Source organism: Hylobates moloch, unplaced genomic scaffold (assembly GCF_009828535.3).
Source record: "Hylobates moloch isolate HMO894 unplaced genomic scaffold, HMol_V3 SCAFFOLD_9, whole genome shotgun sequence".
Lineage (NCBI taxonomy): Eukaryota > Metazoa > Chordata > Mammalia > Primates > Hylobatidae > Hylobates > Hylobates moloch.
The window spans coordinates 113611711-113626616 of record NW_026652284.1 but is presented as its reverse complement, the minus strand read 5'-3'; the positions used below and the strand labels follow the sequence as shown (position 1 = coordinate 113626616).

The following is a 14906-nucleotide window of genomic DNA, read 5'->3' as shown; positions in this document are numbered from 1 at the left end:
AGGGTTGGGTGGGTTCCTGAAGGAAACTGGGGGCTGTTCTTGGAAGTGGGGAGTGAATTCTGGGTAGTCCCAAGCCAGCAGATGTTAATCACAGGTACAGTAACCTTTGGGGCCAGTGGGGCCTGGGGGCAAGGAAGCGCAGGCTTGATGGCCTGTTTTCCGGACGGAGCAAATAATCTGGTGCAGAGACGGCTGCGGGCAGGCCCTTTCCCCGGCATTTTATGCATTTAACAGCACAGTCCGAGCCAGGCCTCTGTCCCCTGCCTCATGGAAGTCCCCTCCTAGCCCTGGTCCTGGGGGTGGCTTCTGGCCAGAGAGAGCTACTGCCCGAAGCCAGGGTTCTTATGGCCAGACGAGAAATGAGCTTCCTCAAAACACAGTTGGAAACAGGCTGACTGTCTTCAGCCACACGGATGCCATGAACCCCACATGACCAGCCCACTGTCTGCTGTGTCTCCTCAGGAGCAGGACATCGAGACTTTACACGGCTCTGTTCACGTCACGCTGTGTGGGACTCCCAAGGGAAACCGGCCTGTCATCCTCACCTACCATGACATCGGCATGAACCGTAAGTTCTAAGGAGCTCTGGTTCCCTGTCAGCCGGTTCCCAAGAGAGTGGCAGAAAAAGGCAGCCAAGAAGGGCTGATGGCCGGGAGCTGGTGGTTTCTTTTTGCCTGGGACTTCCTGGGGCTGTTCTGGGAAGAACTCTTGCCACAGCCTGGAAAAGCCAGAAATGCGCTGCATGTGGGCACGGAGTTGTCTGTGTGCCCGGAGGCGCTGGGAACACAGGAAGCTCTTTGCTATCTGTGGCAGTGACTTCTATATTAATGCACGCATATGGTTTTTAGTCTTTTCACAGAATTGTGCAACCATCAGCACAATTTTGGAACATTTTCATCCTTCCAAAAAATCCTGTACCTTTTATCTGTCACCCCACCCTCAGATGACTGACCCTTCATTGACTTTCCTTTTCTGTGAATTTGCCTATTCTGGAATTTTGTATACATTGAATCAAATAATATGTGCTTTTTTTTTGTAACTGGCTTGTTTCATAGTGCTTTCAAGGTTTATCCAGGCCATGCATTAGTTTTTATATTTCCTTTATTCCTGTATTGAATAATAATATTCCATTGTATGGATTTACTGCACTTTATTCTTTCTTTTTTCTTTTTCTTTTTTTTTTTTATTTTTATTTTTGAGACAGAGTCTCGCTCTGTTGCCCAGGCTGGAGTGCAGTGGTGCGATCACAGCTCACTGCAATCTCCACCTACTGGGTTCAAGCAATTCTTTTGCCTCAGCCTCCCAAGTAGCTGGGATTATTACAGGCACCCACCACCACACCTGGCTAATTTTTGTATTTTTAGTAGAGACGGGGTTTCACTATGTTGCCAGGCTGACCTCGAACTCCTGACCTCAGGTGATCCACCCACCTCCACCTCCCAAAGTGCTAGGATTACAGGCATGAGCCACTGGGCCCGGCCATCTATTCTTTAGTTGATGGGCATTTGGGGCATTTTCACTTTTTGGCTGTGTGAGTAACTCTGCTGTCAATGTTTAGACCGTGAATTCCAAGATTACCAGGAGGGTTTCATAGGTGGGTTCCTCATTTTTCATAGATGAGAATGGAATGGAATCTACTAAATGTTGAAATTTCATGGAATAGAGGTGAATTCTTCTGTGAGGAATCAGAAGACACAGGTTTCACTGGTCCCATAATTTTTATGAACTTAAGTATTGCAAGCTTGCTTGATTTTTGACGATGGACTGCCTGATTTTAATTTGTTTCTATAAAGCTTATCAATACCTTGAGGCTGGGGATGATGTCACTGAAAACACTTTTTTACTTCATTTTCACCTTCTTTTATCTCACTTCTTCCCCTGTCTGTTTCCCTTATATCCATTTTGTACCAGGTCCATGCTAGGTATTTTGATTTACACTATCTTATTTTATTGACTCTGACAAGGAACTGGAATTGCATATGGCAGCGTCTCTCCCCATTTAGAGAGGTTCATTGTTGGTTTATAATAGGCTTACCACTATAACAAAAGATGCCAAGCCCTTTGTGGCTTAGCACAATATATGTTTTATTTCTCACTCATGTAACAGTTTAGTGGGTGTTTAGTGGGACATGTTCTATTTGGCAATTCAAGGACCCAGGCTCCTTCTAGCTTGTGGGTTTGCCATCCCCTGGGGCTGCAGAGCCCTTCTGCTGGAAACTATGCTTCCAGCAGGTAGATGGGAGAAGAGAGAAACTTAGAGGATCTTAGAGGATCTGGGTGGCAGGTATGGTGAGGAAATGGTGACAGTCACTGGCTATTGGCCAGAAACAGATCACATGGCTGCCTGTCATTGCAAGGGAGCCTGGGAAATAGGAGACTCATTCAAGCCACATGAATGGAGGAGGCATACCTCACCTCCCATGCTCCTCCTCATTTGAAAATTATGTGTGTCCTGGGCCAGTACCCCAGATGGGAGGGTATAGTGGACCCAGATGGAAAGAGAGGATCAGGGGGGCAAACTCATCTCCTGCCAGGGCCATCCTGACCCTGGCTGACTGGTGGAGCTGCGGGAGCCAGCCTGGGAGCCCCTTCCAGCACCAACTGCAACATTCGTCTGCCAGCTACCACTCCCTTGCCCCATGAAACTTACTCTTACTTTTTATCACCAGAGGAAAGTGGGCGTGGGGACAAAACCAAAACACAAAAAACGCGAACATCTGTGTTCTTCTAAGTTCACTTCCTTCTTCTGAATAGGAATGAAACAAAATGAATGTGCTTTGCCACCGAGACACCTAATTTTTTTCTCATCTTACTTTTTTCTCGTCTCTCCCTCTCTGCTGTTCTTCAGACAAAACCTGCTACAACCCCCTCTTCAACTACGAGGACATGCAGGAGATCACCCAGCACTTTGCCGTCTGCCACGTGGACGCCCCTGGCCAGCAGGACGGTGCAGCCTCCTTCCCCGCAGGGTGAGAGGCCTCTTGCCCTATGAGCTCTACAGGGTGGAAACTGGGTGTCAGGGAGGGGTTCAGCTGCTTTGCTCTTTTAAATACTTTCTAATTGTGGTAAAATATAAAATGTATCGTCTTTAGCACTTTTTAAATTGTGGGAAAAGGTACATAACATAAAAGTTGGCACTTTAACTGTTTTTAAGTATATAGTTCAGTGGCATTAAGGACATTCACACATTGTTGTGCAGCCATCACCACCGTCCATCTCCAGGACTTTCTCATCTTCCCAAACTGAAACAGCATACTCATCAGATGCTATCTCCCCATTCCCCCAGCCTTCCTGCAAGGCTGGCATTACGATAGGTGTGCTCAGCCTGGGCAGGACTGAAGTGGAGGAGGACCAGACACCACCAAATAGTGTGGTGAAAAACCTAGACGGTTGGGGAGAAAAAGAGAGGGAGAGAAGTAACATTGGTGAAGCACTTCCTGTGGGCCAGGCTTCATCATTCGTATCTCACATTGGGCTTAATCCTTACAGCTAGCTCTGTGTGGCTGCTGTTGTTAGCTCCATTTTCCAGATGAACATATTGAGGCATGGAGGCGTTAACTACCTTGCTGAAGGTTGTACAGCTGAGGCTGGGCACGGTGGTTCACACCTGTAATCCCAGCACTTTGGGAGGCCAAGGTGGGTGGACCACCTGAGGTTGGGAGTTTGAGACCAGCCTGGCCAACATGGTGAAACCCCGTCTCCACTAAAAATACAAAAATTAGCTGGGCGTGGTGGCGCGTGGCTGTAATCCCCGCTACTCGGGAGGCTGAGGCCAGAGAATCCCTTGAACCTGGGAGGCAGAGGTTACAGTGAGCTGAGATCGCACCACTGCACTCCAGCCTGGGTGACAGAGCAAGACTCTGTCTCCAAAAAAAGAAAAAAAGGTTGCACAGCTGATAACTGGGGAGTTGGCTTTGGTCCTATCTGCTGAGATGTGTATCCTCTTTGGAACATCAGGCTGCCTTAGTTGAGAGTGTTTACACTGCCTGGCCCTTGTCAGCTCGTGATCTGTATGGGCATGGCCTTTCAGTTTCCCCTTGTGCAATTATGGTCAAGCTTGTTGGATCCCCCAATCAGTATCATGTGGGGGAGGCAGACCTCAGAGATAACCCCTCTTGTTCCCGCACCTGACGCTGTGATTAAACTAGGGCAGGAGTAGGTTCTTGGGCTTAAAGTCTTCCCGAAGAGGCCTTCTTGGCATTTATAAATAGATATCCTTTTTTATTAGTGTTCAGAATTATCCTTAATAATTAACCTTTATCAGAGAGGAAGGGAAGGGACAGCCAACCATATGGGGTTAGGACCAAAAATTAAAAGTGTATTAAAACAGTGGGACATGGTTAATTGTTAACCAGCAGATAATGCCAGAGGTATGTCCGTAAATCTTTGGTTGGACCAATTGTGTGAAAGACTTGGGGGAAAGCAGAAACTCTTAGTTCCCCCTGGTGAGGTTTTACAAATATTCTGAGGCCTGAGCCCTACCCCCAGGAATTTTTATTTAGTTGGTCTGGGTATTACAGTGCATTTCCCCCCTAGTTTACTAGGTGGTTTTCGTGTGCGTCTGGTGGGACCCACTGTCAGAGTGGGGCCTGACTTGTTTCTTCCTCCTGGAGTAGGGCGGAGGAGAGTGTGGGGCTTGGGAGGGGTGAGGGGGCGTCTCCAGGCCCTTTAAGGGTGAGCCGCCTGTATCCTGACGCTGAGACAGCAGAGCAGGGTAGGGGATCCCTGGCTGGGCTCCTCCTGGCTTCGGTGTCCACCACCTACACAGGAGGGACCTTGGAAGTAGAATTCTGCTGCTTCCTCGCCTCACACCAGCCCTGGGGAACAGGGAAGAAACAGAGGGCCCTGCAATTAAGTGGCTTCTCTCCAGTGTCACACCTTAGGAGCTGCTGGCTTCAAATTGAGCCGGGGCCATTTCAGTGGAGCTTCATGTCTTTGCCCCTCTTCTGCCCTGCGGCTTCTCAGCTCAGTGGCTCTGTTGATGTGGAGCCACACCATACGGGCTCTTTCTGGCTCTTCCCAGGGCATCTGCACACACTGCTTCCCTGCCCACATGCTTTACTCATCAGGTTCCCATGACCCCTTCAGCGTCACTTCTTCCAAGAAGCCCTCCCTGATCATCTGATCACGTCAGGTCTCTGTTTCGATAGCCTTTGTTATGAGTCACACCCCCCCCCGTTTCTGTTGACTTGAGGGCTGGCTCCTGTCCTGGTTTGCATCTGCTTCGCTCACAGGCCCCTGCCATTGCCTCACCAAAAGCCCGGCATGTGTGAGGATCAATCACTCCTTTGTGGATGGAACTCATTCATGCCTGTTTTAATTCCTTCTCCCTGAGTTTGGAATTGTGAAATGCCTTCTAGTCAGTTTCTGCAACACCCTAGACCCAAAACCAGACAAACACAGTGAGGACATGTTTCTGGCTAACCATCTACTGCTCTTGTGAGGCCAAGTGGCTCATCTCTCAGCCTCAGTGGTGCTTATAATCTTGCTGTGGGGGGAAATCCTAGCAGCCTCCTAGAGTTATTGTGAAAATTGAATGAGCTAATTCCCAGAATGCATCCGTGGGACCTGGAGCGTAGGAAGCAATTGATAGAGTGTGCTGCAGGAGTCTTGGAAGGAGGATGGGAAGGGACTAGACTGGGGGGTCTGGGTGCATGGGGCAGGCTGTTGCATGGTCCCCACCCTTCAAGCGTGTCCCTGTTTGGATTACCCGTTTCTGTCCGGGCGCTCAATAATGGCTTCTCTGTGTCATCCCCAGGTACATGTACCCGTCCATGGATCAGCTGGCTGAGATGCTTCCTGGAGTCCTTCAACAGTTTGGGTAAGAGCGAAGGATCAGCTCCTCCTCTGTTTGCAGAGAAGCCTGGTTTCTAGCATCTTCCTGCCCCTTGGCTTTGCTCTGGACTGACCACTAAAATTAAGGTTGCAGTTTAAAGATGAGGCAAGAAATTAGCTCGTCACTCTGTGAACACTGTTCTTCACACAGTCTCTGAGCTCTAGTCTGTCTCCTGTAACTTCAGTTTTCCTCTCGCATGAACGTTATGTTGCATGATGGCAGCCGCCCCACCCATTTGCCCTTGCCTCCTATTCTTCCGTTCGCTTCTCTTTCCCATGGAATGTTCTGGAATGGAGTTGCCTGAGACCTTAGCTTTTCTCTCCACACCCTCATTTTTCCAGTGTTCCTCTCTGTCTTGAGCTCTTCAAATAATGATAACTTCATGGTTCTTGCTCAATTTGTTTTCATTCCAAGTTTTAGAATCCAAAATAAAGCTTAAGAGTGGGAAGAAATGATGCCGTAACGGTCCTTCCCGTAAATGTCAGACGGTCTCTCAGAGCCTGGGTGGCGGCCAGGAGGCAAGTGAGGAGAAGGGGCGCGGCTCTCTAAGGTCGAGGTCTCTGTCCAGTCCTAAAGCATGGTGACCTCAGGGCTATGCAGGCAGTCACGGCGGCATGCTCGCGCATTGCCTAGCCAGGCGGTCACCCTCAGGAAGTTCTGAGTGGGTCCTTGGAGGCTCCCGTCACTCCTTGTGTGACATGCATTTGTATTTTTGCTTCCAGGCTGAAAAGCATTATTGGCATGGGAACAGGAGCAGGCGCCTACATCCTAACTCGATTTGCTGTGAGTGCTTTGGCATTTTTTGAAAATTGCATTTTAAAGAACATTTTAAGATGAAGGAAGACATTTGGAAAAGCATCAAAAACCCAAAAGGGAAAAAGAAATGACCCGTATGCTCCACAGTTGTGTGTGTGGGTGTGTGTGTGTGGTGCATGGGTACTCATATATATATATATATACATATATATATATATATATATATACTCACAGCCTTTTCTCTTCCTCCACTCAAGGATGATGCTGGACACATTCTTTTGTCATGGGCTTTGTCCACTTAGCCATCTAGTGAGGACACTCCTCACTCACTGAGTACTCTGCTATGACACTGTTTTGTAACAGCTGTACAGGTTTTTGTAGTCAGGGCACTCCTGGGTCATAACTGATTCTAAACTAGAATCAGACACGGGAAGTTTTCATGACAGTTGTCATTGTTATTTCTCTGGGCTCAGGTCAAGAGCCACTGTTCCTTTGTATCCTCACCGAGCAATTGTGTAAGAATGCAGCAATACTCATTTTTTTCATCCGTTTGTATTTTGACTGCCTATTATTTGCTGGGCTTTGCTGGAGGTTGGGAATACTGACATTCTACAACATCCATCTTACCAAAAAAAAAAAAAAGAAAGGAATACTGACATGAATACAAAATGGCCTGGCCATATAGGCTCTCAGCAAATTAAAAATGGTCTCAACTGTACCCTAGGTGTACATATCTATATCTATATATGTCTGTGTCACATAATGACATTTCGGTCAATGACAGACTGCATATTTGACAGTGGGTCCATGAGATTATAATGGTTCATTTTTATGTTTAGATTTGCTTAGATACATCAATACTTAGCATCGTGTTGCAATTCCCTGCAGTATTGGGTAGCGTCACATGCTGTACAGGTTTGTACAGCAAACCTAGGAGCAAAGGGCTGTACTATACAGCCTTGATGAGTTGTAGACTATAGCTTCTAAGTGTGTGTAAGTACTCTGAGATCTTCACACAATGACGAAATCTCCTAATGATGAATTTTCTCAGAAAGTATCCCTGTTATTCAGCGATGCGTAACTGTGTGGTGTGTATATGTGTGTGTGTGTGTGTGTGTGTGTATGTGTGTGTTTATATATCCTGGAAGTAAGTAATACAGTTGTTACTGCCACAACTAGAAAGCATTTATGTGCCCTGTTTGATTGATGAGGTTGATGGTGTGTTACACCCATTTGACAGCTGGAGAAGCTGAACCTCCGTGGGTTGAAGTGACTTGCCCAAGGCAGGTCTGCAAAGCGGCGGGCTTCCTACTTCTCCTGCACTTCCTCTTTCTCCTTCCCACTCTCTCTAGGACCCGATCCTGTGTCTGCTGTGCTGGAACCTCAGTTTTGCATGGGGTGAGGCCGGGGAGCAGCAGCCTGCTCTGCTGCCCACACTGCCTTTTTCTGGGTACTTCTCCCAAGCCTTGGTTTGCCTTAGAAAGTTCCTAGTGTTTCAGATTGCTGGGATGTTTGTCTCACTTTGTGTCTTGAATCGCAGCTAAACAACCCTGAGATGGTAGAGGGCCTCGTCCTTATCAACGTGAACCCTTATGCGGAAGGCTGGATGGACTGGGCCGCCTCCAAGGTGAGGTGGGGGCCTGTCAGGCAGGCGGGGTCCCTGCAGGAAGAGGGACAGGTGCACACAGCCTCTGCCTGGGGAGCCCTGGAGCTACAAGCTCTCTCTTTACCCACTCCTCCACTACCCTCTACTGCCCACTCCAGTTCCCTCTGCTTTGCTTAGAACAGTACACGTGACCTCAGCCATTTGCCATTCAGAAGACTTAAATACCACCAAGCTGTGTAAGCCAGGGAAAGCACTGGGACACAGGTCCCTGAGCCAGCTTGGATAAGCATTGCTTGGATTAATGAGTGTTAGCTGGGTACCTAACTTGTGCCAGGCTTTGGTCAAGATGCTGAGCATCTTGAAGAACAAGACTTCTTGAGATGAACAAGACAAAAGCCTCTAATCTTAGGAATTCATTCATGTATTATTAAAGAAAAATAAATGTGTATTTAGTACGAACTGTGCCACAAAATTTTACGATAATAATTAGCTAACTTAGATTGAGAGTTTACCATGTGCTAGTTTCATTCTACATTGCTATGTGTGCATGACCTCAGTTAATCTTCGTAGTCGCTCTAGGAGGTGAGAATTTTTATCACCGTTTCAGAGGTGAGGACTTGGTGTGGCTGAGGGGATTGTCCAGGGTCACATAAAGCTAGGCAGTAGAATGGGGACCGGATGCAGCTTGCTTTGACTTCGTGGTTCATGGACCTGACCATCCTTTCCCCTGAGGCTCCTGTCTGGGGTGGGAGACAGGCAGGCCTGGCCAGCAGGATGGGCTGCCTGGAGGAGAAGGGACCTGTGCTGTCTTGGGAAGCTCTGCCCTGGCTGGTGTCCTGAGGTTCCTTGTTTATCTTTTAAAAATTATCATTGTGGTGTTTTTGTTTTTGTTTTTTTTCCCCGTAAAGGCCTCAGTGTTTGCCAAGGAGAGGGGGAGGTCATTCCAGTTGAAATAGGACAGAGCCTTTCAAGCTGAGGTGATCCCAGCTTCTCATTTTGCAAGTGCATTTTTGCCAAATTTTGGGTGGCTGCCAGGGACCGAGGGTTTGAAGGGGCCGTGCCTCTTGCCCATCCCCCGCCCTGTCCTAGCCACTGTGATTTTGCATTTGTTCTTTGAACATTCCTCCAGAATGCAGAAGCCCTTCCCTCCTGCCTGTATGACATTCCGGAGTGGAACACACTCGTTTTTTATTTGATTTTCCAGCAAAGGAAGTGACATTCCAGTCAACCCACTGGGCTTCATGATAGCTGTTCTGAGCCAGACTCGAAGGTCCGGGGATGTTGACCACTGGCTAATGTGAAGCCTGAGTATTGTCTGTGGGGCTTTAATAGCTGTACTGTTCCCTTCCTTTTCAACCCCAGCCTTTCGAGTACCAGGCACTGGTATTAGATACTGTGATATGTGCAGTTACTTCTTGCAGTCCTTACCTTGACCTTGTGGCCTTGAAGTTCCTGGCACTCCCAGTTCCAGATTAGAAGTCTGAGACCCAGAGGTATGCACACTGCCCAGTGCCACACAGCTGGGCTGTGGCAGGCAAAGGCCAGCCAAAGACCCTTAGGTCTAGAGCTTCTCTCCTACTCATTTTTGCCTAATGCTTAGGTCAGCACACATTTATGGAGCTCCTGCTATATGCTAGGATTTATAGAGCTCCCGCTGCAAACCTAGTCACTGGGGAGAGGTAGGAAAAAGAAGATTGTCAGTGTCTTTGGTAATATCAGTATACTTAGAAAGGGGAAACTGGCTTGGAGATGAGAGAGGAGGGATAGTTGGGAGCCAAGCATATCCTGGGGTGTAGACTGGGGAGCTCAGTGTGTTTTTAGAAGAGGTGAATGGGCAGTCCTCTTTGCTGAGGACTTGGTGAATATTTGGAGCAGGGTAAGCTAGCAGTAGCTAGGTCTTTATTCAGCACTCATTTGCTGTGCATTTTGTGCATGGGCCTCTGAAAATAAGGAATTGGATATAGTCCCAGGCCCTGCATTTGGGGGGATCAGGTCCAGGAGGGAACTGGAGGCAGGAACTGAGTTTCTGTCAAGGGGGATGTCCTTGAGGCCTGTATGCAGCGAGGGAGTCCGGCAATGCCACTCTGCCCTCAGGGAAGTGGGGTTTTGCTGACCTTGTTAACTACTGTTAGCTCCTGGTTTCTCATCCACCCACTTTACTCCTCTCCAGATCTCCGGATGGACCCAAGCCCTGCCGGACATGGTGGTGTCCCACCTCTTTGGGAAGGTGAGTTGCGTGGTCTGGCATTCTGTTCGTGCTGAGCGATGCATTGTGTGGTGTGTGGTGCTCGGCACAGGGCCGCATGTGGGGGTGGAGAGAACAAGACACAATCAGCTGGGGGCCACCGAGCTGGTGCTCGTGAGATAATGTGACATTATTCATTCATAAGCAACAAGTCATTCATTCTCTCCCTCTTTTTTGTGTGTCTTTTAAAAACAGCTGATTGAAGTACAATTAACTGCACATATTTAAAGTGTACAATTGACATGTATATACATTTGTAAAACCATCACTATGATCAGGAGAATAACATCTCCATCACCCCAAGAGTTTCCTTGTGCCCCTTGATAGTCCTCCTCTCCCTCCTCCTCAGGCAACTTCTGATCTGCATTGGCCTGTATAGATTGCTTTCCAATTCCTAAATTTTTATATAAATGGCATTATATAGTAGGTACTCTTTTTTTTTGATCTGGCTTCTTTCACTCAGCATAACCATTTTGAGATTTGTCCATGTTAATGGGTGGATCAATAGTTTATTCCTAGTCTGGGTGCAGTGCTCATTCCTATAATCCCAGCACTTTGGGAGGCCATGGCAGGAGGATTGCTTGAGCCCAGGAGTTCAAGACCAGCCTGGGCAACATAGTGACACCTTGTCTCTAAAAAAATTAAAAATTGGCCAGGCGTGGTGGTGCATGCCTATAGTCCTAGCTACTTGGGAGGCTGAGGCAGGAGGATCGCTTGAGCCCAGAAGTTTGAGGCAGTGAGCTGGGATTGCCCACTGTATTCCGCCTAGGTGACAGACCATGTCTCTTAAAACAAAGTTTATTCCGTTTTAGTGCTGAGAAGTGTTCCATTTTATGTATGTGCAACAGTTTGTCTTTCCATTCGCCTGTTGATAAGACCTTTGAGTTGTTTCCAGTTCTGGGCTGTTATAAATCTGGTCTGTAGCAAACATGTCCGTGGAGTTAGCTGTGTGCTGCGCTCAGTCCTAAGAGCTTCACAAGTGTTAACTGTAGGAATAGGATTCCACCCAGGTGCTCTGTGACCTGTGTGATAAATTCTGTTCTCATTCCCAGTTTATGGAAGAGGAAACAGACCAGAGAGGTTGAGCGACTTGTGTAGGGTCTCAGCCAGGGAGAGGTGGGGCTGGTATTAGAACCTATGAGTCTGGCTTCATTCTGGTCACCACAGCAGGATGGCGGCTGCCTGTGCTGCTGCCTGGCTCTGAGATGAGCTGCTCTCCTGAAGCAGAGTCACCCCACTGAGAGGGAGTGAGCCAAGCCCCTCACAGCATGCTAGAAGTGAGCGGTCATCTTCTTATCAGCCCAGCCTGCCTGGCCCCAGACACTGGTTTCGTGTCTCTAGCTGGGGCCAGCTGCCCTCGGGAAGGGCATGCCATGGCCTTGGCTACAAGCCCAGGGTCTGGAAAACCCCTTGGTTGCCTGAAATTGCAGTGACTTGCTTTGCTTACATACCGCTTTCTGCTTCTGAGCTAACGTGTGACCATCTGACACTCCTATGAGTCCTGGGGAAACAGGCTCCACTCTGGAGTTAGCGAGTGTACCAGGGAAACAGAGGCTCCACTCTGGGGTTGGCGAGTGTATGAGGGAAACAGACGCCCCACTCTGGAGTTGGCGAGTGTACCGGGGAACAGAGGCTTCACTCTGGGGTTGACAGGTACAACTGCTGGGTTTGCCCGTTGTGTTGGTTTCCTGTGGCTTCTGTAACTACCACAAACAGGATGACTTAGAACAACGAAAGTGGGCTGAGCATGGTGGCTCACACCTATAGTCCCAGCACTTTGGGAGGCTGAGGCGAGTGGATCACCTGAGGTCAGGAGTTCGAGACAAGCCTGGCCAACATGGTGAAACCCCGTCTCTACTGAAAAGACAAAATTAACCGGGTGTGGTGGCACGTGCCTGTAATCCCAGCTACTCGGGAGGCTGAGACAGGAGAATCACTTGAACCTGGGAGGCAGAGGCTGCAGTGAGCCGAGATCGTGCCATTGCACTGCAGCCTGGGTGAGACAGAGGGAAACTCTGTCTCAAAAAAAAAGAAAAAGAAAAACAAAAGTGTATTCTCTCATAGCTCTGAGTCTAGAACTCTGATGTCAAGTGCTGGCAGGGCCACCCCTCCGCCACAGGCTCTAGGGGAAATTCGTCCTTGCTTCTTACTGCTCCAGGTGGCCATCAGCATTCCTTAGCAAGTGGCTGCTCACAGCACTCTCTGCCTCTGTCTTCACATGGTCTTCTCCTCTGTGTCTGTTTTATTTCTCCCTCTCCTTCCTCTTCTAAGGATACTTTCCATTGCATTTCATCCCCACTCATGTAATCCAGGATTATCTCATATCAAGATCCTTAATTAATTACACCTGCAAAAACCCTTTTTCCCAGCAAGTTTGCATTCCCAAGTTCAAGAGATTTGACATGGACATATCTTTTGAGGGCCACAGTTTAGCCCACTAGAGTCCTCTTTCCCCTTTTATGATTCATTCCACAGTGTGTGATACATTTTCCCTGTCCTGAGTGTAATCTGAAACTGATAGGAATTGGGAAAAATTCACAGCCACTGTCTCTGTTTCACTGGAGGAGGGATGTCAGACATAGCATTGAGCATCTGATCTGATTATACCCCAAGTTATTTGGAGACTGGTTGGTCCAGCCATGGTGTCTGAGGGTGCTCCCAGATCGCTACAGTTGGTTTTGATCTGAAATCCCAGCGTGATTCCTGACTATTTTTTCCAGCGTTGACCTCCTTGCTGCCTAAATGATCCTGGACTGTTTGATGCAGCTCAAGCTTGACACCAGCTTTCTTTGACCCCCCAACTCCAACTTCTCATCTGGTTGCCACTGGTCACATCAGACCCTTGTGTGAAACCTACAGGTGTCTGCCCTCGTATAAATGAGAAACAGAGCAAACAAGTTGTTTGTCGCAAATGACATTCAAAAAGCACCCAGAGATGGGGAGGCTGGGGCCAACTCCCTCAAGGCTCTGGTTGGCCGCAGTGGGAGTTGCAATTGCCCTTCTTTTCAGCAACTTCATGTGGCATGAGTTGGTTTTGCTTTTCAAGCATGAAAAACTTCTTTTCAACTCTTCCTATTGGAAAACAATTACTAATATTTGCCTCCAATTTTTACTGTTGGTAGAGGTGAGAACACAACCTCCATTAAGTCCTACAACCTAGTGAAGTAGGCAACATTCTCTCTCTTCCCTTTTTTTTTTTTTTTGTTTTGTTTTTTTTTTTTTTTAGAGATCTGAGGCTCAGAGAAGTTGAAAGATTTGCCCACGAAAGGGACAGTGATGAAGCTAAGCTCTAGATCCAGGATGTCTGACTTCAAATTGAAAGTCCCTAAGTAATGAGTTCGGAAGGGTGGGGTGTGGCCTTTCCAGGATGGGGGACTTTTCTGCTCCCAGCGGATAGTGTAACCACTGTCTGCACCCGGGTGGGTGTGTTGCTTTCTCGAAGGTTTTTTTTTTAGGTCTGTCGCTGTCTTGTGGATTAGACATTATTATCTTTACTTTGTATCCAAATAACCTGGAGAACGGAGAGAGTAGTGACCAGCTCAGGGCCACAGTGCAATCAGGACCATCTTCTGACCTCTCTAAATGCAGGAAGAAATGCAGAGTAACGTGGAAGTGGTCCACACCTACCGCCAGCACATCGTGAATGACATGAACCCCGGCAACCTGCACCTGTTCATCAACGCCTACAACAGGTATCGGGATGTTGTTCAGCCACATCATTGCTGTTTATGAGGTGTCTTCCGTAGATCTGAAATATGGGGCAGGTGAGAGGGAGGGTATAAAATGAGCGGAAGAGGCAGGCTCTGAGTTTGAGCAAATAGATTCATAGGACAGGTATCCCCAGGAAGGACACCTGGCCTGTAAGCTGGTTCCTGGCATTCAGCTCGTCTTGCAGGGAGCTGAACAAACACTCCAGACCACTGCGGGTGCAGACGTGAGAGGGACGCAGTCGCACACTCAGAGGGTTGACAGTAAATGTGTGTGCCCACTGCTGACCTTCATGAAAGGCCAAATGTAAGAAGAGCTAAGTGAGAGAGCAGCAAAGCTCCCCTGGAGGCCGGGGATAATCCAGGCAGGCTTCTGGGAGTTTGTCATTCCAAGGATAAGGAGGACCTGAACACGGCCTTTGCCTAAGGTGTGGCCCTCTCAGCCAGCACTAGGTGCTTATCTGGAGCTCAGCTAGGGGAGGAGACAGCTCAGGCCATTGGTGTCAGCCAGAGACTCTATAATCTTCCAGGGAGCTCACTCAACCTGCTGAGCTAGCTCTGCCACGCTCGCAGAACAGGAGATAGAAATGAGCCTCATAGTGTTTATCTCTGATCAAATGTTAATAACGTGACTTCTTGAAATTAACATTTGTAACAGAGCTTAGTATCTGCCTCCTTTTACAATCCGCCCTCATCTCAGTGGTAACATCCTCACTGTGGATGTGACTGAAGAAACCGAAGCCCAGCAGTGCGTTC

The 14906-nt window shown here is 48.2% G+C and overlaps 1 protein-coding gene across 1 annotated transcript in view; it reads left to right on the top strand.

The window, feature by feature from the left end:
* Positions 1–14906, top strand: part of NDRG1 (N-myc downstream regulated 1) — a 59409-nt gene that overhangs the window by 32063 nt on the left and 12440 nt on the right. Inside the window, exons 4-10 of the mRNA XM_032760484.2 lie at positions 463–568; positions 2849–2969; positions 5759–5821; positions 6559–6619; positions 8133–8219; positions 10369–10425; positions 14032–14135. Of these exons, the coding sequence (XP_032616375.1) occupies positions 463–568; positions 2849–2969; positions 5759–5821; positions 6559–6619; positions 8133–8219; positions 10369–10425; positions 14032–14135 (599 nt within the window). The remainder of the gene's footprint in view (positions 1–462; positions 569–2848; positions 2970–5758; positions 5822–6558; positions 6620–8132; positions 8220–10368; positions 10426–14031; positions 14136–14906) is intronic.